Source organism: Gorilla gorilla, chromosome 10 (assembly GCF_029281585.2).
Source record: "Gorilla gorilla gorilla isolate KB3781 chromosome 10, NHGRI_mGorGor1-v2.1_pri, whole genome shotgun sequence".
NCBI lineage: Eukaryota > Metazoa > Chordata > Mammalia > Primates > Hominidae > Gorilla > Gorilla gorilla.
Window position 1 is genome coordinate 112,346,927 of NC_073234.2, and position 25,640 is coordinate 112,372,566.

The following is a 25,640-nucleotide window of genomic DNA, read 5'->3' on the forward strand; positions in this document are numbered from 1 at the left end:
TGATAGTGGGAAATCTAATATTTTACCTTTGGATCTCTACAGTCGTCTCCCTGGTGATTAACATAATTTCTGGCACTTAGTAGGTTCTTAGTAAATGTTTGCTGAATGACTTATTCTCCACAGTTGAAATTAGGAAGACACTTGCCTCTTTATAAAGTCATAGAAATTACATTGGACCCCATGTTCTTAATTTCCCAAATAGGAACGATACCCAGAATGTCTGCTCTTCCTTTTTTCTTTTCATCAAACATTTTTTCCTCAAGATAGCAAGTGTTCCTTGGTTTTGGGAAAGGAATAATAGGTAAAGAAATCTCTGAAAATACTTGAAGGACCACTTGAAAAAGTTGTAATATAAGTGGAATATCATAGCTATTATTCTTGCTATTACATAAATAATTATTAGATACAGGGCTTAGTTTGTTTGTATTATTGAGATATGGCATCTTCCTGTTAAAAACTCTTCTCCCAATTTTGGTCACTTTTCTCTCCTGCTAGACATCTCTAATTTGATGTTGGAAAACATAGTCCTTGTGAACTCAGTTTATTTAAAACCTGAAAGTTTTACTTCCTCAAAGTGTATTCCTAATTGGATTTGAGAGGCAGCCTGGTATAGTGGAAGGAAGAGAGGCTTTGGAGTTTGACATGGAATTGAATCCTGGCCCTGTCACTTAGCAGTTACGTGAGCTTGCGCAGGTTTCTTAACCTCTCAGTGTCTCATGTACTTCATTTATAAAATGGGCAAAATGACCTTGCCCCTCAGGCTTTTCTAAGCATTAAATAATATATAAAGCTCCCAGCACTAGTAGGTTCTCAGCAAATGGAAGCAGTTTCTGTTATCTCACAGATGCCTTGCTCATTTGTTTTTCCCACTCCTCCGTTTTGCAATGTCTGGTTTCTTTCCCCTTCCCATGATTTTTCTCTTTTCTCTAAGGTTGAACTCCAGCTTTATGACTTCCATAAAGTTTCCTCTGCCAACTTCATTCACAGTAGCTCTTTCTCTTTCCTCTGACACTTTGCCTCCATCATTCATTTAGCATATTCTCTGCCATTTTCATGTTAAAGCAGAAACTCAAAATAGTCAACTTGCAATACCTGTTATTTGTCAGAGGAAGTGAATTCTTTAAGGAAGACATAATGCCATGTAGAAAATTACCTGTCCATAATCTCTCTCTCTCGTAAAGTGCCTGGACCATTTTTATCATTATTGAAAATAATTCTCTGTATATTTGAGGAAAATGTTAAAGCAAATATTAGATTGATAAATACATAATGTATGGTATTTACAGAAACATGAAAATGGGCTGTTTGAGGATTATGGGGCAGTGTACTTACTTTCATTTCTCTCTTTCAGGATCATAAAGATCAAGTAACTTGTGTAACATACAATTGGAATGATTGCTACATTGCTTCTGGATCTCTTAGTGGTGAAATTATTTTACACAGTGTAACCACTAATTTATCTAGTACTCCTTTTGGCCATGGTAGTAACCAGGTACAGTATGAGTTTATTCAGAGTAAAATTGGTAAGATAGATTTTGAATTGTATCTTACATAAGACTGTGAATTTAAGTTTTTGAAATGCTTGATTGAAAAACTTTAGCTATTTTTAAATGGTAGTGTTTTAAAATATTCAGATAGCAAGCTAATTCATACTAGATTATGGTGCTTATATAAATTTGATTATGTAATCAAATAGTCACATCCTTCTAGACTATAACTATATACAGCATAATAAAATACAAATATTTGTTAATAGGTTAAATGTAAAAAATGGGTATTAATCTTTCTACAGCATTACTGTTATAGAAATGTGTCACATAGCTCAGATTTTGTCAGCTGCAAGACAGATACACTCATAAATACTGTTTTGTGGACATGGAATGATTGAGTGTGTTTAGGCAGAGAGTAATTTAAGTTTTGTATTTTTGTTTTTGTAGGTATATGATAAAGTATCGAAGCTTATATATTTCAGGTTAATATAAGAGTGTTTTGGGAAACTTTTTAAAAGGAAAATAAGTCAATTTTTTTCCTCTATAAAAAATGTTCAAAAGAATAAATTCAGTTTTTCAAGGAACCTAACTCTTGGTTGACTTTCCATAAAATTTGCCATAGAAATTTCCCATGAGGTGCAAGTTCTTTCAATTTTTACTTAATTGTAATCTCTTTGGCCATAACTATTATAAAATATGGGAGATCTTCACTTTTGGGAAGTAGTTTTTTTAAATTATTACTTGAATAGTATTTAGTGCTTAAAAAATTTAGTGGATATGAAAAGCATACAGGAAAAAGTCTTTTTTAAGTTTCATATATATTGGGGAATAATACAGATCTATAAATGGTATTATGAGTAAGTGATATAAAACAGTCTTATGGTGATTCAGAACAGCTGAGAGAAGACTATCTGGGAATAAAATAGGGAAAATTGAAAGGGTTGGGGAGTTTCAGCTACGTCTAAGGCTTATTGATTTTGTTTTTACTATGACAATATAAACTGGCCTCTTTGCCAATTATTTGTTTCTAACTTGTATTGGGATTACTCTTTTTTTGCTTGTTTGTTTGGTTTTTTGAGGCGGAGTCTCGCTCGGCTGCCCAGGCTGGAGTATAGTGGCGCAATCTCAGCTCACTGCAACCACTGTCTCCCGGGTTCAAGCGATTCTCTTGTCTCAGTCTCCCAAGTAACTGGGATTACAGGCACCCACCATCATGCCCAGCTAATTTTTGTATTTTAGTAGAGATGGGGTTTCACCTTGTTGGCCAGGCTGGTCTTGGACTCCTGACCTCAGGTGATCCACCTCCCTCGGCCTCCCAAAGTGTTAGGATTACAGGTATGAGCCACTGCACCCGGCCAGGGTTAGTCTTTTTTACGTGTCCACATTATTGGTGGAACCATGGCCTGTTTCTTTGTCCTCAGTCTATTTTCTAGTTTCTTGCCTTACATGGAGAAGATGTATAATAAATATTTGAATGTATGAATATTTTTAGAGATGACAAAGATTTTGTTAGGCAAATATAAAGCTTTAGAAGAGGGATTTTTTTTTCTTTCTTAGAGAGTCTTACTCTATTGCCCATGCTGGAGTGCAGGGGAATGATCATGGCTCACTGCAGCCCCAACTCCTGGGCTCAAGTGGGAGCGTGGCTAATTTTTTTTTTTTTTTTTTTTTTTTTAATATTAGAGACAGGGTCTCAGTATGTTGTCCAGGCAGGTCTTTAACTCCTGGCCTCAAGTGATCCTCCTGCCTCAGTCTCCCAAAGTGCTGGGATTACAGGCATGAGCCACCACACCCAGCTGGGAGAGGGATGTTTTACATGGAGGAAATCACATTAACAAAAATAAGGAGAAAGAAAATTGCATGGGCTTTATATAGGACCAATGTGAGAAAAGATTGGAAAAGGGTAAATATGAATATAGTATTGATGTAAGACTGAATGTCACACAAAAGACTTGTTTTGGAAGGTATTTAGGGAAATTAATCAGAGTTTTTAATTAGTTGAATGTCAGAATCATAGAATCCTTGAACATTAAAAATAGCCTTTAGAGGTAATCTCGCTTTCTGCATTTTATGGATGAAGATAAATGATTTGCCAAAGGGATGCTCTTTAGAATGTGCTAATATTGTCATAAAAGCAGGAACTTACTATATTTTGTTTTGGTGATTTCTTTTTTATTTATATTTTGATAAAGGAGAGACATAAAGTCTAAGCCTATAAACTTTGGAACTATTGTGAAAAAAATCATTAATGTTCAAATATCTTTTTTAAGGACATAGAGTAACTTTCTTTTTTTGTGTGTGTTAGAAGCATGACAAATTTATAAATTTTGGACTGACTTTTCAATACCATAAAAATTAGACCAGATACTACTATGTATATTCTTATACTTCAATTTTTATGCTTATTGTATCTTGCTAGAGAGTTTTCTTATTAAAATCAGACATGAAGGAATATTCCTGAAAACATTAGGTTTGACTATACCTTTTGGCCTAATTTTGTGTAAAAGATTTAAATTTTTTAAAACAATTGAGGTGTAACTTACAATAAAGTGCAGTGCATATATCTTAAGTGTACAGCTTGTTGAATTTTTATGTATACGTAAATACATTGGTGTAACTACTAACAAAATCAAGATATAGAACATTGCCAGCACACCAGAGGACTTGATTTTGTCTTTTCCAGTCACTACCTCTACCTCATATTTTATGAAAGGAATCATATGTGGGCCAGACGCGGTGGCTACCTGTAATCTCAGCACTTTGGGAGGCTGAGGCAGGCAGATCCCTTGAGCCCAGGAGTTCAAGACCACCTTGGGCAATGTGGCAAAACCTCATCTCTATTAAAAATATAAAGAAATTCACCAGGCATGGTGGTGCATGCCAGTAGTCCCAGCTGCTTGGGAGGCTGAGGCAGGATGATCACTTGAGCCTGGGAGGTTGAGGCTGCAGTGAGTTCTGATTGTGCCACTGCACTCCAGCCTGAGTGACAGAGTGAGACCCTGTCTCAAAAGAAAAAAAAAAGCAAGGAATCATATGTGTCTGGTTTCTTTTAGTCATCATTACATTTGCTTTGTTGCATGGAATAGTAGTTCATACTGTATTAATTCTGTGTAGTGTTTCCTTATATGAATGGGCCACCATTTATCCATTCTTTTGTTGATGAGCAGTGAATTGTCTTGTTTTAGCTGTTACAAGGTAGCTACCGTGAATATTTTTGTACAAGTCTTTTTTTAAGATACATGTTTTTATTTATTTTGAGTAAATACTTAGGAGTGGAATTGCAGGATTGTAGCATAGGCATACAGTTTTACTTTATGAAAAATTGCCAAAACATTTTCTAAAGTGAAATCCAGCTGGCTGTGAGATCCAGTTGCTCCACATTTTTGCTAATACTTGGCATTATCTGTCTTATTTTTGCCACTTTGATGGTTATGTAGTGCTGTCTCATGGTGGTTTTAATTTGCATTTGTCCATGTTGAATGATGTTAAGTATATTTTTATATGCCTCTTGTGAAATGACTGTTCAAGTCTGTTGCCCATTTTTATGTTGGGTTATTCGTGTTTTTAAAATTTATTTATAATTTCTTATGTATTGCAGGTAGATTCATTTTGGGGATATGCATGTTTCAAATATCTTCCTTCAGCCATGGCTTGCTGTTTTACTCCTTAATACCTGTGTGTGTGTGTGTGTGTGTGTGTGTGTGTGTGAAACTGTATGCCTGTTTGCGTGTGTGTGTGTGTGTGTTTTAGTGAACAGAAGTTCTTAAATTTAATGAAGTTAAGTCTCATATGTCGGTCTTTTCTTTTATGTTTGTTGCTTTTTGTGTTCTCTTGAAGAATCTTGCCTGCCCCAAGATTTTGAAGATACTATTCTGTGTTTTCTTTTAGAAGCTTTGTTGTTTTATTTTTCTTATTTATGTTTGTTATGATCCATTTCAAGTTAATTTTTGTGTATTGTGTGAAAGAGGGTCCTATAGATATCTAATTGTACCAATGTTATTTATTACAAAGACCAACCTATCCCCACTGAATTACATTAATGCCTTCTTGCAAAACTGGTAACTGTATATGTTAGTTTGTAGTCGTTCTATTTTGTTCCGTTTGGTCTAGTTTGACTGTTACTAGTTTTGCTTATTGTAGCTTTATGGTAGATCGTGATATTTTTAAGTTCACTTTGACTACTATGGGCCTTTTGCGTTTCTAGCTGAATTTTAGAATCAGCTTGCCCATTTCTAACAAAAAATCTGCTTCATTTTGATTAAGATTATATTGGATCTATGGACCAATTTAGGAACAACTACTATCTTAACAATATTGATTCTTCCATGAACATGGTATAACTATCTATTTATCTAAGCCTTTAATTTTTCTTAGCAGTGCTTTGTTTTTACTGTAGAAGGCTTGCATATCTTTTAGTAGATTTATTACCATGCATTTGATTTTTTGATGATACGTTTCTAATTGCATTTTTTGTTAAATTTTATTTTCCTATTCTTTGTGGCTTGTAGAGAGAAACACAGTTCATATTTGTCTTGTCATTTTATCCAAAAATTCTGCTAAATTCACTTAATAGTTTGGACAGTCTTGATTCTTTTGAAAGAATTTGTAGTTTTTTTTTTTTTTGTATTTACGGTTTATAGGCTATCATGGCTGTCATCTGTGAATGATAAGTTTTTATTTTATTTCCTAATCTTTATATATGTTATACTTTTTCTTTATTGCGTTGACTAGGCTCTCCAATCCCGTGTTGAATAGAAGTGATGATAGTGGACATCTTTATTTTGTCCCCAAATTCTGGAAGAAGCATTCAATTTACTACCAAGCATGATAGTCATTGTAAGGTTTGTTTTGTAGATATCCTTTATCTTATTAGGGTGCTGTATATTATGGGCAGATTTTACTATTTATGTTGGAAGTTTTACATCATTTAGCTCCTATAATTCATATTTATTCATCCTAGATGAAAGTAGCAATAAGCAATAAGTATACAGTTAACCAAACAGAATGTTGAGTGCTGTGAAAGCAATAAACTGCAGAGTTCCAAGGGAACCTAAAGGAGAGACACCTAAGCCATTTGGGAAGAATGGAAAAGCATTTTAAAGGAAATGATGTCTCAGTGGTAGCCTGAGGAAAAGTCCAAGTTATTCAGACCTGGGTTTTTGGGGAGGGACCAGAGAATGTGGTGAGAGGATTTGGAGAGCATTGTAAGCAGAGGTTATCACAGCATAGAATGCTTACCACCATTTATTGTGTTTCAGCACTGTGATCATTGCATTGAATTACATTGTCTCGTTTAATCTTTGCTACTAACTTGTGAGGTATATGTTCTCATTTTACAAATGAGAAAACAGATTCCAGGACTTTCAGATCATACAACTCTTAATTGACTATTTTACATATCAGCTCTTCAGAAGTGGTAGCATTTTCTTTTGTATATCTAGCTCAGGAGCAGCTGAATATATAAGGGTTTGAGGGTGAAAAGCTTCTGGAAACTTTACACTATTTTCTTGTCTCTTTGTGCAGGAGTCCAACATGTACCTATACCTCTTCCTCACACCAGTATCTTTTAAAATTCTATGTGATAGGTTGCTGTATTGTTAATTTTGAAAGGATTTTCATTGATAACTTTGCACAGGGAACTGAATTAAATATATCTTTTAGTTTAGGAAAACAGTAATGCTCAAAGCTTATCTCTTATCTAAGATCAGATAAACTAGAACTTGAGATCTTCATGGGCCTGCTGCCTCCTGCTTGGGCATTCTGCATCTCTGTAGGATCTTCTGATGTAGCTTTACGTGGTAAGTCCCACATTTATTTGGAGAGCACTAGGAGTAAAGCACCTTAGCTAGCTCAGTGAACTTGAACAAGTTACTTAACTCTCAAGCCTCCTTTTCCTTATCTTTCAAGTGAGAATAATATACTTTCAAAGGGATTTTTTTTTTTTGATGGCTAAATGAGATGGTGAGTGTGTTTATCACATTGCCTACCATTTGGTAAGAGGTCAGTGGATGTTAGCTATTACTGTGAGCTTTTAATGAATACCAATCCATTAAAATACCTTTTGTGATTTACTTCTCTAAAATGGTTTGAACATCTTTAGATTTAATGTGTTCCCTCCAAACCCAGTTGCAACTTGACCCCCGTGATCATATTTTGTGTTTTAGACTGATTTAAAAATGAGAGCATTAAAGAGGGTGAAAAATTTGACTAGAGTCTGTTGGTTTTTTTCCCCTTTCCCTGGAACAAATGGTTATATTTGTTTTGTGTACCATTTTATTTCATTTTTCTTCAATAAGTTATACCATTAAAACAGAATACATGGGCTAGGAAATGCAAGTTGGCTTCTGCTGGTAAGGATGCAGTCCCAGTTTTCTTAGTGAGGAAAGACAGTTTTCATGATTTTACATACTTATGTTTTCCTTTTATGGGCAGCATAATTTAAACCTTTGGAATTTTTTTTTTTTCAAATTAGTTTTTTTTCCTGCAAGCAGTACTGCCTGTTTTATCTGATTGTGGCCCAAAGCATCGAATTGCTACTTAATGAATGTTTATTAATTAAAAAAAACTTTTGTTAAGATTTCTCAAAATTCAGTTCAGTTTAAAAATATCGTGGCCAGGCACAGTGGTTCACACCTGGAATCCCAGCACTTTGGGAGGCCAAGGCAGGCAGATCACTTGAGCCCAGGAGACCAGCCTGGGCAACATGGTGAAACGCCATCTCTACAAAAAATACAAAAATTAGCCAGGTGTGGTGGTGCGTGCCTATAGTCCTAGCTACTGAGGAGGCTGAGGTGAGAGAAGGGATTGAGCCTGGGAGGTTGAGGCTGCAGTGAGCCATGACTGTGCTGCTGCACTCCAGCCTGGGTGACAGAGCGAAAAAAAAAAAAAAATTGTGTGTGTGTGTGTGTGTGTGTGTGTGTGTGTGTAATATATATCATGTTCATTTAAACAGTGTTCATAAAAATTTCAAATCTGTCAAAAAGTTGACATAATTGAATTCAGTCTGTTACTTAGGCCAATTTCTGTGATCAATTTTACTTATTGAGAAAAATGGTAAATAGGGCACATCTATGATTAAATTAAAAATTTTTGTATTTTTGCTTCTATGAACAATCATGAATTTCAAATCTTTAAAAATGATCAAATTAATGTCTTAGTGAAAGTGATAGGAATGTGGAATCTCACAGAATCTGCATCATACTGAATTGTATATATTGAAATAAGATTTCCTGAGTATATTTAGAATCCAACTTTGAAATGTCTGAGCTGAATTAAAGTTATTAGCTTTATGTGGATCACAGTGTCTTTCTACAGGGGAAAAGAGCCTTGCTGCTTCTGCAGAACTCCTGGGCTGACAGACTACTTAGGTTATAATTGCATGTCACTCTTTAGCAAGTTTAGCATCTTAGGTTCACAAATAGGTTAACTTGTGTTACCTTTCTCAAGCTGCAGCCTTTTCCAAAGCAATTACAAATGTCAATCTATTGCATTGATTCCTTAGATTAAAAAATGATCTTTAAATGTAGGTTTTCTGTGACATTTCAGTATATGTTATTCAGTATATGTTAAATCCATTTGCTTTTCCTAAATGAAATGTTTTATGTATAGATTTTGTAAGCATTAATAGTCTGCTTGAGTATGGAGATCTGATAAATGTAAATATTAATTACATTTTTAGAAATAATAGTTTTCTCAAGAATGAATCTATTCTAAATTGGTTTATTTCATTGACTGGTTATATTTATACCAGAATTGCAGCACTCAAAAACTTTGACTACAAAGACTTTTTATCTAGAAGTGGTCTTTTTTATGTTATATAGGAGCATTGGTATAAAATGTTTATATGATAACATTTCTTTGATTCTCTATATATTTCTGTAGTATGTGTATACACTTGACTAGCCTATATAATATGTTCTTGAGCAATTTTATAATTGACGTGTAGGCATAAAATAAATGGATAATCTGTATATTTCTTCTTAAAGACTTTTCTCCTTCTATTTTTCTCTTCTAAATTTTCTTCAGTAGAAAGCTATTTGAAAGATGTTTTCTAACAGTGTTTCTATGTATAGCTCTGTCTTCTGTCCACATAGTTATACTCATTCTGTTTGTCCAATCATGTTTTCTGCCTGTTCTCATTAGTGATCTACCCTGGGTATCCTCATATTATTAGTCTTCATAACCATAATTTTTAATGACTGGACGTATTTCATTATTCAATGCCATCATTTACCTAAAAATCCTCTATTGTTTTATTTTCCAAATTTTTATAATAAAAATGAGCACATGTTAATATTGTTTTCATAAGTATGTATCTTCTGATTTTTGATTCTTTTCTTTGAGAGTACAAGTTCTCTTTCAACGTAATTTAGTAGCAGGCTTACATTTTCTTTAAGGAGCTTAAGTGTTACCCTATTATCTTTGGTCTCAAATGTGTGATGTGATTTCATAGCTTTTGAAACCCTTTTAAGTCACTAGTTTCTTATTCCTAGGTTATTCAAAGAAATTTTTTTTTCTTTAAAGCCACGTAATTTTTCTAGAATATATCTTGATGTTGGTCATTATGTATTGCTATTGTTAGGTACATAGTGTGTTTCTTTTTTTTTTTTTTTTTTGAGGCAGAGTTTCGCTCTGTCGCCCAGGCTGGAGTGCAGTGGCACTGTCTGGGCTCACTGCAAGCTCCGCCTCCTGGGTTCACACCATTCTCCTGCCTCAGCCTCCCGAGTAGCTGCGACTACAGGCGCCTGCTACCACGCCTGGCTAATTTTTTGTAGTTTTTGTAGTAGAGATGGAGGTTTCACCACGTTGGCCAGGATGGTCTCGATCTCCTGACCTCGTGATCTGCCCGCCTCGGCCTCCCAAAGTGCTGGGATTACAGGCGTGAGCCACCACCCCCGGCCCATAGTGTGTTTCTTAATATGTAGTTTCAAGTCTTTTTTTATTTTTGGAAATTTTTCTTAAATTATAATTTTTAGTATTCTTTTTCTCTCTTTGGATTTTTTGTTGTTGCATTTTCTTTGCTTATCTTCAGTGGTTTATCATTTTTTCTCAAGTGTTTTTAAACTTTTTTGTTATTTCTTTTTGATTTTAAAAAATTTCTTTTTAACCTGTCTTTAAGGTATTGTCTGTTGTGTTTATTCATTTTTGAATTCCTTCTAAATTAGCCTTCATTTTTGAAGAGATTTAAAAAATTTCTAATTCTTTCCCAAGTTCTGACATCTCTTTTCTGAGTTTTAAATTTATGTTTTTTTCTTAATGTCTTGTATTTTTTTTTTCTTTCTGATCATCTGTTGAGAACGTTTTTCTCCTTGTTCTCTTTGTTTTCATAAGTTTGTGTGGGTTATATCTGTGAAATTAGTTTTAGCTTCCCTGAACTTCTAGACAAAAGGAGGTCAAAGTGGCTTTTCTAACTTCACAGAGCTCCCTATTGTTTTCATGTATATACACACACACACACACACACACACACACACATATATGTATATATATATATATATATATATATTTTTTTTTTTTTTTTTTAATGGCTGCTTGCTTTCTGGGGTTCCCTGACTCTGCTCTACTTTTCCACCTGTCTGTGAACCTTTGTTGCCTCCATCCTGTTCAGATTTGCTTCCACTTCTAGCAGATCTCCTCAGTGTGGGGCTCTGACCTGAGAGGGACACACTTTGGCTGGTCAGTTTTGGAATTCTCGGGCTAAACTGCTCTTGTCCTGACCTTCCTGCAAACCTGTAGCACAGACCTGTTAATGAAGTGGATATTCTGGGTTTTGACTGAGGTTGTAAAATTGGCCACCATGCTTTTCTGTGAATACCTTTTGGCTGTTATGGGCTGCTTCTGTTCTCAGATCTGTCACAGATTCCTTGTTATTCCTTCTGCTTCCTTCTGCACAGTCACCAGTACCATGAAGGACTTATGGCTGTTAATTGTTTGACCTCTCAGCATGTGTTTGGGGGTTCATGGGGATACCTCATCATCTAGTTTGTTGTAAATGTTGTCTGTGGGATTTTAGTTTTTGGTCATCTAGTTTATTATCTGTTGTAAAACACACACACACACACACACACACACACTCTCTCTCTCTCTCTCTCTCACATGCTGTGTTGGGGATTTCTAAGACCAGATTTGGTCATTCTCTAGGAGAACTCACAGGATTCTGTATATAGTCATACTCATGGCTATGATTTATTTTATAGTGAAAGAATACAAAGCAAAACCAGCAAAGAGAAAAGTGCATGGGGTGAAGGCCATAGGAAACCAGATGTTAACTTCCAAGGGTCTTCTCCTAGAGTGGATGTGCTTAACCCCTTCCAGGATCAAATTGTGACAACATATATGAAATGTTGTCTACCAGGGAAGCTAGTTAGAGCGTCAGTGCCCAGGGTTTTTATTGGGGGGGGGGGGCTGGTTATATCTAGGAGTCCACTGCCTAACACATACCAAAATTCCAAACTCCCAGAAGGAAATTAGGTGTTCAGCTGTGGTTCAGCCTTAAACCATATCTATCACAAATAAGTTTAGGCAGAGTGAGTGAGCCACTCTTACGAGTTAAGGCGGTGGGACCCCTTCCAAAACCCAAGTTCGCAGATGCTAGCCAAGGACCAACCCTGAGTGTGGGACTTTTTAAAGATAGACAGTCTCAGGCCTGCTTTTCTACATACACATACACACACATACATGCACACACATGTACGCATGCACTCACAGTATTGACGGACATTCAGAAACTCTGCCACCACCATAACCAGTAACTTCTCAGAGACCTCCCATTGAAAGGATTTTAAGCAAAAGACAAATATGTTGAGATTTTTCAGGTTTGAAGATGTTAGTTACTGCAACAGAGTGCAGGATGGATAGTAAGCCACTGAGAATGGAAATGGGATAACTATGTAGTGGCTTAGGTGACAGATGATTTGTGCTTGATATAAGGCCCTGGGAATCAAGAAGATAGGATGGAGTCAAAGGAATACTATGTATATTTATGGCCATATATATGTGTGTATGTTCATATGTATGTTAAGATGTTTGTATTAATTTCTTACTGCTTTATATTGCCTAGTAAGAAAATGATGTGAATGTATGTTCTTATCCGTGCAAAGGGAAGGCTTTTCTAAGCATAAATATAAAGAAGTATAGTTATAAGTCACTGGCAACAAGTTTGATAAATTTAAATATATAAAAATTTAAAACTTCTGACAAAAAGCAAGACAAAAATTCACAAAATTAAAATGAAATAGGGAAGGTATTTACAATGTATGAGAGCAGTTGCAATGTAAGAGCAGTTGCAAATTAGTATTTTAAAAATCTTCATAGCCCAATAGAAAATAGGCAAAGTAGAATAATGAGCAGTTTGCAAAAGAAGAAAGACAAATAGTCATTTCATATTTTCAACTGAGAACCTTTAAGGCATGAACATCAATGAATTACAATTTTTTCATAAATTAACAATTTTAAAAAAGGATAGTAATCAGAGTACTTGCAAATCAGAAGTAACCCAAGTGTCTAACATGATATTATTTAGGTAAATTAGTATACTCATGCATTCATATCTTAAACAGCTATTAAAATCAAGTAGAAAACATTGGCATGGCTGTTTATAATGAAGTATGATTCCAGGTTTTCTGTTGATACTCTACTGAATACACAGAAGCATACATACACACAGAAAAATACTTAAAGGATACCCCCTCAAAATGTCAACCACCTTTTCTCTGGGTGGTGGGATTATGGATGGTTTTTCTTCTTTGTGATAAAAAAAATTTTTTTCTATTAAATAATTATCTTAGTAGAGACTGAAAAACTATAACCTATGGTCTAGCCAACTTATTTTTGTAAAGTTTATTGGAACACAGACATGCTTTTCATCTATATATTGTCTGTAACTACTTCTAAATAAGTTTTCGAAACCTTCCCCCCACCTTAATGAGTGGTATGTTTTTTATATTTAGAAACAATCTCCCTCCTCCACAAACATGCAACATTCTTAACACAATAATGTGGTATAAGAAAAAATAGCATTGCTGCTTATACTGCCGGGATTTTTTTCCCCCCATAAGCTTCTTGATTTAATTCTTTTCTTATAAATAGTTTAGTCTGGAACAAGATAGGGAGTTAATGACTTAAGTGCTGCTGATACTGAAATAAGTTAATATTTATTTTAAATATAATTTGGAGGCCAGGTGCGGTGGCTCACACCTGTAATCCCAGCACTTTGGGAAGCTGAGGCAGGTGGAGTGCTTGAGTCCAGGAGTTTGAGACCAGCCTGGGCAAAATGGCAAAATCCTGTCTCTTAAAAAAAAAAAAAAAAATATATATATATATATATATATATATGTATATATATGTGTATATATGTATATATGTGTATATATGTATATATATGTGTATATATGTATATATGTGTATATATATATATGTATAGATATATATAATGCACACGCACAAGTAAATATATTTATATATATAAATTATATATATATAATTTAGTAAATCAGTGTTTTGTTTATCCAGGATTCTTAGCTAATATCTTAATGATATTCTAAAGAGAAGATTTAACAGATATAGAAAGTTAAGAAATGAAATTCTGTTAGTATTATCACAGAAATAATTGGAGACATTTAAAGAATTCAATGTGGTTACTTAAGGGTCTTTTAAAAAATATGTAAAAGATGGTTGAATGGTGGGTACATAAGCAATGATGAGCAAGTAAGTTATGAACTTCTGGAAATGGTGATGGCTACTGTGTACCTGATTCTGTACAGAAATGCTATTTAATCCTCAAAATAATTGTGTCAGGAAAACAAGAGTGTTTTCTATTATGTAAATGAGAACGCTGAGTTTTGGAGAGTTTAAGTAATTCACCTAAATCATACAGAGGTTTGCTGAGCGTCCACTGAACTTAGGTTTATCTGAAAGGAACATTTATCATTATCTTTAGCCTTTTTTTTTTTTTTTTTTAAATAGGCTGCCATGTAGGTCCCAAGAACTTGAAGTAAGATACAGAATTTAGGTTTTGTCTTGATCAAGAATACATTTTTAACTGGTTATCAAGTTGTGTTATAGAGAGTGGTAAGCTCCTTGTTGCTTGATACATGCAAACAGATTCTGGATAACCATGTTTTAAGGATGTTGTAGGAAAATTCCTGCTGTTGCTAAGAGGTTAAACTTTATGAACTTTGAGAATCTACCAGGTCTGTGATTTTTATGGTGTTTTTAAAAATTCTACTTGTGTATTTAGTCTAAATTTAGATCATGTGAAGGACGATAACTATATGAACTCCTAAAGTGCTGTAGAAATCTTTTTAGAAATCATGTTTTGCCTTATATTTTGATACGTTGTGTATGACTCTGTAATCATTAACATAATGCACTAAGTAGGTCTGTGTCTTTTATATAGTTAACATTCATGTAGTTTATTTTTTCTTGAATATGGACCAGAGAAAAGATTTGACTATTCAAGTGGATATACTTTTTCCCAACAAAAATAAAAATTATATAAACCAACATTTTCTCTTTGTACTTTAGCCATATGAAAATGGGCAAATTTAATGGGTTAACATGTTGTCTTAACTTAGGTGCCAGGTGACTAATAACTCCTTTTTGTTTTTTTTTCTTAGCATTTGGTTTCTGTATTTCCTAGACATTTTTTGTTGTTGTTGAGAGCTAATATATATTATTTGAGACATTTTAGAATTAAGTAGAATATAAATTCATAGGGAAAAATTAGCTTAAATGTAAAGTACTCAATTCTCCGCCTAGTAAATGACAACATCAATACAAGTTTGACAGTAACATTTTAGTAAAAAAGAAAAGTAGATAAAATTCAGTTAGTTTTAATCTAAGATCAGTTTATTCAAACTAGATCTTTGTTTATTCTGGTCCATGGAAACTAGGAAGAGAGAATATCTCCACTACCTGCAGGGATTTGTGTTTAGAGAAAGGCCAGCATTGCCCTCAGGCTAATGGTTTTGAAACAATGGATATAGTCCATCCCCAGTCTAGAGTGTTGCCAGTTTTTCCTTTGTGGTTTAATTTTTTTTAAAATTATGCTTCAAGTGTTGAATTGTCAGTGCATCAGACGCTCAGATTCAAACAAATGTATCAAAATATCTAAAATATAGAAAACAAATACAAAATATTATTGCTTTTTTTTTTTCTCCCAGTATTCCCTTATACTTGTTGATTTGACTGTGACTAGGCCTTTTATATATGATGGATGTTCTAACCCTGATGAATTAATGTAGATAATCTCAATGTATTATATTTTTCCTCTGAAAGGAGAAGATTGAGGTAGCTATACTCCAAGATAATAAAATGACAAATATTAATAGGCTATTGATTGGTATGTTTCAGGTATTGGTATGTCATCTTATGGTCCACTGAATGACACCGTAGTTGTCATGATTGAAATTTGTTACCCTTTCTTTTCTTTTTTTTTTTTTTTAAGACAGAGTTGGGTTTTTTTGTTTTGTTTTGTTTTTAAGACAGAGTCTCACTCTGTCGCCCAGGCTGGAGTACAATAGTGTGATCTTGGCTCACTGCAGCCTCCGCCTCCTAGGTTCAAGTGGTTCGTTCTCTTGCCTCAGCCTCCCAAGTAGCTGTAATTACAGGCGCCTGCCACCATGCCCAGCTAATTTTTGTATTTTTAATAAAGATGGGGTTTCGCTAGGTTGGCCAGGCTGGTCTTGAACGCCTGACCTCAGATGATCCACCTGCCTCGGCCTCCCAAAGTGCTGGGATTACAGGCGTGAGCCACCACGTCTGGCTGAAACCTGTCACTCTTACACATCAGAGAAATCCTAAACCCCATGTGAATAGTTTGGTTGGCCATAATTTATATGGCTTTTATCAAATGTCCTTATGAATGCTTATAATTACATAAAATGTATTCTTTCATTTTTATAGTCTGTTCGGCACTTGAAGTACTCCTTGTTTAAGAAATCACTACTGGGCAGTGTTTCGGATAATGGAATAGTAACTCTCTGGGATGTAAATAGTCAGAGTCCATACCATAACTTTGACAGTGTACACAAAGCTCCAGCGTCAGGCATCTGTTTTTCTCCTGTCAATGAATTGCTCTTTGTAACCATAGGCTTGGATAAAAGAATCATCCTCTATGACACTTCGAGTAAGAAGTAAGTGTGACATGCTTATTTCTTAATTTAGTAACAAATACCTATTATTCCATTAACAGGCATATTTGTGATTTATATAGACCTCTGATTAACGTCCAGGGGTCCTAAAGTTTGTACAGTTGATGAATCTAGTAAGAAAGAATTTTCTTCTCATGCAGAAAAAAATAGATGGGTTGCAGGTAGTATTTAGAGTACTTCTGAAACATGAACATAGAGAGATGACATCTTAATGATTTCACATTTTAATTTTAGCATCTTTTCCACAATATGATAAAATGCATATGTTTTTAACCCAGATGATTAATTTGCTTTAAAACTGATTAATTATCTAGAGGAAGGTTTAGAAACAATTGACATTTTGGACTGGGTAATTATTTGTTGTGAGGGGCTGTCCTGGGTATTGTAGGATATTCATCAGCATCCCTGGCCTCTGCTTACTAAATACCAATGGCCTAAATTGTGTCCAGACATTGTCAGATGTCCCCTGGTAGTAACCAGGGACAACCTGGGAGCACCCACTTGAGAAATACTGATTATGTACTGGTGTACATAATCTTCTAAGCATTTGGGCCCACTGTACCCTCTTCTTGTTAAATTTAGGTATGCTTAGTTAGCTAAAAAACAAAAACAAAAGAATGCAAGAGTGATAGAGTTGTATTCAAGATGCTTACCACTGTCTGTAGATCATGTGGAGTATGAATGTTACTACAAGGGAAGGTCCCACTGTCAGCCTTTATTATGATACTAGAATTTTTACTGTTAGGACTTATTTGCTGTCTTCTTTTATGGAACAATTTACTGAGAGCCCAGTAAGCCATTCTTCTTTTCTACTAGACACACCAGTAAAGAGCTCAGCTTCAGCAGATCACCATCCGTATTTCTTTATTAGCTTCCTAAGGATCAAGCATGTGAACTGTGTTCCTCTTAGCTTTTTGGCCAAGACTATATAACTAAGAACAAAGTAACAGCTGCTCCCCTGTGAAAGGTCATAGTCCTCATGAGGCCTAAGCAAGTCAATAAATGGAAAGTGGATACTTAGGCCCTCCTCAACCCTGAGTCCAGAGCCCCTGTTTGTGGCGTAATAGACAGTTCTGCTACATTCACTGTCAGAGTAATAATTAAAGAAACAGGTGCTGCTTCTATAAGATGCGGAATGTACCTATTGGAAGTGAATAGAAAAGTAAGATGGAATGTTTAGCAGTTCTCTATATGCCATTTTATTAGAAATGTCTCTAAGTCAAATTCTGAAATTATGCTTTAAACAAATATTTGGGATATGTGTGCTCTTTGACCAGTTTGAAGTGTTAATAACTCTGGTTTTGGTATATAGTTACTTATATAAGCTAATATACCTGTACACACTAACATTTCTACACATACTTTGTTCTCCTTTCCAAAGGCTAGTGAAAACTTTAGTGGCTGACACTCCTCTAACTGCGGTAGATTTCATGCCTGATGGAGCCACTTTGGCTATTGGATCTTCCCGGGGGAAAATATATCAATATGATTTAAGAATGTTGAAATCACCAGTTAAGACCATCAGTGCTCACAAGACATCTGTGCAGTGTATAGCATTTCAGTACTCCACTGTTCTTACTAAGGTGAGACATTTTCTTTTCAGCATTTTTTATTTTATTAAATAAATCTAACTCAGAATATGGAAATTATATGTGGTCAATTAAACAGTATAGTTTTGTTTCATAATTACATAATGATTTTACATGTAATGTATAATAATTTTAGTACAAAGCCATTTGATATTTAGTTTTAAAACTTTTTTTCTTTTTTTTTCTTCTTATATATCTCTCTTTTTAAAAGTATTTTAAAAGACATTTTGATTTAGAGGGAAACTCAGGTCCACCAGCAAGCTTAAGATTTGCAAGGAAAAAAATATATTTTTTAATCTAACAGGGAATTTATAAAATATTCATGTATAGTATAAAACATTAGTAACCTGAGCTTTTAAATATTCCATTACATTTCAGTCAAGTTTAAATAAAGGCTGTTCAAATAAGCCCACAACAGTGAACAAACGAAGTGTTAATGTGAATGCTGCTAGTGGAGGAGTTCAGAATTCCGGAATTGTCAGAGAAGCACCCGCCACGTCCATTGCCACAGTTCTACCACAACCTATGACATCAGCTGTGGGGAAAGGAACAGTTGCTGTTCAAGAAAAAGCAGGTAAATGTTGCTTATATATTGTTGGAGGGTTGGTTTGTTTTTTTTTTGTTTTTTGTTTTTGGCTTGCATATAATTAGCACATTCTTCAAGAACCTAGAACTCAAATTTATTTGAGTACTTAGGTAAAATTAGTAGAAATGAAAATCATTGAAGAAGTGAAAATAGTAACTTTGGCTATTAATTTCGAAAATGTTAAAAGGCCCTTATTGTTTAGCTAAACTTCTCTTGTGAGAAATATTATCTTAAAAATGGAAGGAGGCTAACTCAGAAATTATTCATCCTTAATACTACTACAGACTGAATGGCTTTTCATTGTGTCTTCAGATTAACCAGTAGAAAATATGAAACTTTGACACTGTCTTATGATTTGATCTCCTCATTAAATAAAAATAAATGAGAATGTTGCAATTTTTAATGATTTCTTCTTCTCTCATGTAATTGGTGAAACAGTTCTGAAACAGGATTCATTTAGACTTTATTGATGTGTTATATGATAAGCTTTCTCATACTTATTGTAGCAAATATTTCTTGCTCACAATAAAGAAAATATTCTGTAAATTCCTGAAAACCTTTTCATTTTTATTTTAAGAAGTTATGCTATACTGTCAACGTGCAACAAATACTTTAGAAAGTCTACATGGTATACTAGTATGTTTCTGAAATATTGTGCTCAGTAGAAATACATATATCCATGTCTTTTAAATTTTTCAGGATAAATACTTGGGCAAAAATATTTATTGGTGTTTTTTTTAGCATGATTTTGCTATTTCCAAGTAGAAGCAAAACTTTAATTTGTTGATCTTAATAGTGTGGAGTAGTATTTTAAAGTCAGTGTATTCACTATAAATTTCCTGTGAACATCTGTATCATCCTTATATAAGAGCCATTATATATTAGGAAAATAATTAGGTTCTTATTTAGGAACTCCTGGAGACAAAGACAACTGATATCTACTTAAGGAAGAAATTATTTTTGAAATACAACTTTGAGTAATGTCTGCCAACATGTTGAATTAACTATATTATGAAAATTATCTTTTTTCAAAATTTTCAAAAATTAAACAAAATAAAGATTCTCTCATTCACTGTAAACTCTCTGAAGTCTCTCCATTATTCATTTAGTTTTATAGTAAGAAGGCTCTTGTTTAACAAAGACAGCATTAATTTGCAAATCAAAGACTTGGATCTTTCAGGGTCATGGATTAACGATAACTCTTGGTAGATTCCCAATGTTTCTGGCAAAGTGAGTGCTCTGCTCCCACAAAATTAACAATGTTTGTGTATTAATTGTATTTTGAAATGATTGTCATCTTACAGAAAAGTTTTAAGAATAGTACAGACAACTCCTGAGCATTACCCTTTGGCAGATGCACTTTATAAATTTTGCCACATTTGCTTCATCATTCTCTTTCTCTTCCTCTCTCTGTCTCTCATTCTCTCTCTCTCTCACACACACACATTTTTCTTTGCCTCTGAAACATTGAGAATAGTAGACACAGTCTCAGATCTGTCACTTCCGGCCAGGATGCTTTTAGGCAATTTTCTTAACCTTTCTGGGTCTCATTTTTTTCCTGTACACATTTAAGATGACATTTAACTGTTAGGGTTATTGTGAAAATCAGAGAAAATGTATTGGAAGTACCTGGCACATGGTAGGCACTCAGTACACTATGGTGTTGATACTATCATTGTGGTCATCATGATCATCACTATTATTATTTTAAGCTTTGTATAAAATTAAAGTTCAGAAAAAAATTCTGTTGCTTCTATTGAAGTTGTCCTGATTTAGTTATTTCAAAGAACTTCTCTAAACTTGTTATTGGTACTTAGTTTTAGAAGGAAATCACCATTTAAGAAGAAAAGAATAGGACTTTAGCGCTGTTTTCAAATGATACCAAACTTCTGTTTCCTAAAGTTTCAGAGGCTGAGTTATGCATTCAAACATGTTAAGGACCTAGAAAAAAGGAGAGGAAATTTCTTCTTTATAACAACTGAACTCTTGCTATAGACACTCTTCAACAATAGTACAAATGATTTGGTAATATTTTAACTTTATAGCAGGTGTTATTAGAAAAGTTTAATTTATTAGCCAGTCTTGGGCATTTTTGGATATGCAGGCTGTTCTTTGTTTTCATCTCAGACTTTTCAGTTTTTCATTTGGGCCTGAGATGCCAAATAAAGCACTTTTTAAAATGTAATACAGTAACGTGCTGCCAATCCTGATGGCAGACTTTAATCAAAATTTTTGAACCTCTAAAACTGTCCTTACTCCAGTAATGAAACAGAAGCTTCTGAGCCTGCTGAGCTCCTCTTAAAAGGTCCCTACCCTAAAGCCATGTGTTTATACACTGCCAGAAAAAATAAACTGCTGCCGTCTCTTTATTGTCGTCTACCTTACTATTCTTTATGAGTTTGGTGTTCTGGTTTGCTTCCTCTTTGAAACTATGGAGGTTAGTGAAGTCATTTGAGATCTGTAATGCTGAGGGCAATGTTAAGCTCCCACTGTTAGTGAAAGAAAAGACAGAAAACCCCTTCACTGCAAGTCAGGGAAGAAAAGTAACATTAATTGAATCCTGCTGTGTGTTAGGCATCGCTCTATATGCCTTACAGACCAAAAAAAAATCACATTTGTAGATGATCATGAGTCAGTCAATAGCCAAAGTAAGTTGTGTTCAGTGTACTTTAAGAGAGCAGCAAAGTATATAAATTATTTTAGAAAAATTCCAACAAAATGGCTAAAATAAGGTATTACTGTATGAACAAATAAGCTGTTTTCTTTTGAGGAACCTTTTGTTCCATGAAAATACTGGTTAACTTTAGCTCTTGTCATATTCTGTTTTATTCTCCTTATGCTCATAGTTGTAATATTACCAACAATATGAGTGATACATTAATTTTTACAAACTAGCTTATGATAAAATTTATTTAGATGTAATAACATTGATTTTTATATCTAATTCCTATAAGGTTTGCCTCGAAGCATAAACACGGACACTTTATCTAAGGAAACAGACAGTGGAAAAAATCAGGATTTCTCCAGCTTTGATGATACTGGGAAAAGTAGTTTAGGTGACATGTTCTCACCTATCAGAGATGGTAAGTCTGTTCAGAGGATCCTGTTCTCTTGCTGGTAGTTAATATTTTTATTCTGGCTAAAAGATGTGAATAATAGCTTCAGTCCAACTCTATTCACGGATCAGTTTGCTAATTTTATCCATCCATGGGGTGGTATCTTTTTCTTTGCCCTGATATTTCAAATGTTATCATTGTAAAATATATGCTGGTAATTTTCACTTGGGAATTACGCAAATAGCTCTCAAGTTAGCATTTTAATTTCCACAAAAGTTTCTTGAAGGAAGTTTTTACCTTCATAGGCAATCTGTCCCTTGTATCTACTTCTAAATTAATGTTCCTAAAATTTTAGATGTTTTGATATGCAAAAAAGTCTTCCTAATTTAAAAAATTGTGTGTGTATAGGTGTACACCTCCCACCACCCCATAAAAAAGTTGGCATAATAAAAAGCAAATTTTGCCAGCTTGATAAATAAAAGCATTATTTGTTATTCTTCATAGTGTCTGAACTAAGTACATTGTTTAGGTGTGTCTTTTTGGTACTAACATCCATAATGTTTTTCTTAGTGGAATGGAGTTACCTCATTGCTAACAGCAATATTAATAACATGGATACATTTCTAGAGGGTAATTTGACAGAGTTAATATATTCATACTTTTTGGCCTTGTAATTCCATTTCTACAAATTTATCTCAGAAAATACTCAGAGAAGCCCGCAAAGATTTGTGTATTTATTATTATAAGTGTACCATGTCAACAGCAGGATCTCGAAGTTGTTTCATCCACTCATTATCTTATACAATTTCATTTTTTACTTTAAAATTGTCTCCTTTCCAAATTTTCTACAATTTTATAGTCGAAGGAATAAATACATACGTGGTGGTACAGAATTATTGAGTATCTTCTGCCTTACCCTGGCCTGCAAATTTCTATTTAAGTTGCTAAGTCAAACTGAAAGAGGAAGGATTCTTTTCTTTCAGGATGAAGAGAACTCGAACTACATCAAACTACATTGTAAAGGGTAAACAGAGGACGGATGTAGGTGGAGAGAAAAGTGACTAGTGCTGGAGTTGAGAAAGGTTTCTGGGATTAGTGCTGAATTGGGAGTTTTGGCCAGTGAGACTCCTCTGGAGGAACTTTTGCATTGAAGAATGTACAAAGGGGCTTTTTGGAAGTGTTTGAGTTATAAATTAAATTCTCTTTAATAGTTTTTAAGACAAATGAATAAATTACTTTTTTCTTTAATTACTTTTGCTATGTTTAAAAATGTTACTAGCATTTGAGTCATACGCCCTCCAGATTCATTATGGTTCCAAAGTATCGATAAGGAAGCTAATAACTTCTAAAAGTGTGCATGTACATGCTGTGCAATTACTGGGTACATATACACACATGCACATAGATGATATTTCTCCTGATATAATTGTGTGTTTATTGGCCTTTTGAATTTCTGGTAAATTCGTTAATGACTTTGGCTCATTTTTAATTGACCTGTTAAATTTGAATTTTACAATTTTTGTTATGGACTGGCAAATGAATATTACAGGATTAAAATAATCTTATACATATTCTACCATGGAAATAAACACTAATAAAACTTCGTTCTGCTTTGCAAAATATTTTTGTATTATTTCAGTTGATCCTCAAAGCAATTTTGTGAGCTTATCGGGACGTTATCCCCATTTTATAGATGCAGAAACTGAAACTTAATTGCATTTGAGACTTGTCCAAGGTCACAAAGCTATTAAGTGGTATAGGCAGAACTGGATTATAGCTCTCCATAACCTACCCCCTACCCCTGGGCTTGTTACACTATACCTTGCTGCCTCATTAAATGACTGTACTATAGAATTATCTGTTCATATTTGCTGCTAAAGTGTGAATGAAGCTAAAATAATGTAAAAGAGAAATTTAAATCAGTACTCTCCTACCTTTAACCTCACTCATATTTAGCTTTTTAAGATTGTTAGTCTCTGAACTCTTTGGGGAATGAATAACAAGCCTAAATTGATATGGTTTCTTTTTCACTAGTTTTAAAATTTGATTTTCTAATTTGTTATAGATGCTGTAGTTAACAAGGGAGGTGATGAGTCCATAGGCAAAGGAGATGGTAAGAACTACTTAGAAGTATTTTCGTGAAAATGAAAAGTGAATTGTATTATCTATGCTGTGTAACAAATCTCTCCAACACTTTGAGGCTTAAAAAAACAAACATTTATCATCTCATAATTTCTGTGTATTAAGAACTGAGCATGACTTGGCTGAGTACCTTTGCCTTCAAGTCTATCTTCCTGCTTCAATCAGGATGTCAACCAGAGCTTCATTCAACTTAAGACTCAACTGGGCAGGGAACCGTTTCCAAGCTCATTCCTATGGCTGTTGGCTGGAGATATCAGTTCCGTGCCAATGAGCTTCTTTATATATGGGTCAGCCAACAACATGGCAGCTGGTTTACCTCAGAGCTGGTGAACAAGAGAATTCGAGAGGGCATCCAAAATGGAAGCCCTCTCTTAAGATTATGTTAATAACCTTAATCTTGGAAGTGACATCTCACTACTTTTTCATATTACTTTTGTTAGAAGCAAGTTACTAGGTCCAAGCCACGTTCAAAGGGAGGAGATTACCCAAGGATAGCGACGCCAAAGGCAGGGGTCATTAGGAGACATCTCAGAAATTGCCTTCCAAGATACATACCACAGATACATACCAAATTAACAGTTTTCAGTTATCAAGAACTAATACAGACTAAAACATTGTGTTTTGCTGTTTTCAAAGTATTTTCACAAATAATATCTTTGAAGCCTTACCACTCTGGGAGATGGATATCATCATTTACATTTGTAGATCGGGAAATAGTCACAGAAAGTTTAAGACTTTTGCCCAAAAATACACATCAATTGCGGGGTATATCTGAGAAACAAACCAGTCTTCAGAATGCAGATCCGTATCTTCTCCCATGTTAATCTGCCTATCATGTTAAACGCTTTTCTTCAGTGTCCAAGATTGGAGGACACCATATGCACATGCAGTTTTTCCCTTTTCCAGGCTTTGACTTTCTACCGCAGTTGAACTCAGTGTTTCCTCCAAGAAAAAATCCAGTAACTTCAAGTACTTCAGTATTGCATTCTAGTCCTCTTAATGTCTTTATGGGATCTCCAGGGAAAGAGGAAAATGAAAACCGTGATCTGACAGCTGAGTCTAAGAAAATATATATGGGAAAACAGGAATCTAAAGACTCCTTCAAACAGGTATTTGCCTGAAAATGATACTGAACTCACTGTATGTGTTTATCAGTAGAAAGTGGGTGGCTGCCAGTGTATGTATCCTAATTATTAGCAGTGCTATGCACTTATTCATAAGTCTTGATGTCAGGTTTTAATAACTACAGAATACTTTGAAATCTCGCCTTGGATATGTTGAAGGTTACAGCAGATGGAAAGCTGCAGTATTTTTCTAAGATAAGATACTTGATATATCTTGATAAAGTGTGCAAGAACACTTTATCCCTGAATCCTTTTAAAGTGTATTTCATTGCAGTATACAACATCAAGTTGGTGGTTAAATCATTAGAGCAAACTGATGGTACTGAGAATGGAATTTATCATTGTTACTTTCTGCTAAAATACATATATATAATATAGAATTTAATTTTTTATGTAAGGGTTCAAAATGATCAAAAATTACCAGGAAGGCCAAGCCAGTTGGGTGTACAATATGTCTGTATTTTCGTATTTATTGTTTAGAATGATATTGAAAAGATACCA

General features: G+C 34.4%; 1 protein-coding gene across 6 annotated transcripts in view; it reads left to right on the top strand.

Annotated features, from left to right (window-relative positions):
• Window positions 1–25,640, top strand: part of NEDD1 (NEDD1 gamma-tubulin ring complex targeting factor) — a 45,981-nt gene that overhangs the window by 11,044 nt on the left and 9,297 nt on the right. For all 6 annotated transcript variants that reach the window (XM_019039406.4, XM_063694224.1, XM_063694226.1 and 3 more), the window contains 7 exons: window positions 1,352–1,492; window positions 16,395–16,624; window positions 18,024–18,225; window positions 18,610–18,805; window positions 21,772–21,900; window positions 23,939–23,986; window positions 24,922–25,124. In XM_019039406.4, coding sequence (XP_018894951.2) covers window positions 1,352–1,492; window positions 16,395–16,624; window positions 18,024–18,225; window positions 18,610–18,805; window positions 21,772–21,900; window positions 23,939–23,986; window positions 24,922–25,124 — 1,149 coding nt within the window. The remainder of the gene's footprint in view (window positions 1–1,351; window positions 1,493–16,394; window positions 16,625–18,023; window positions 18,226–18,609; window positions 18,806–21,771; window positions 21,901–23,938; window positions 23,987–24,921; window positions 25,125–25,640) is intronic.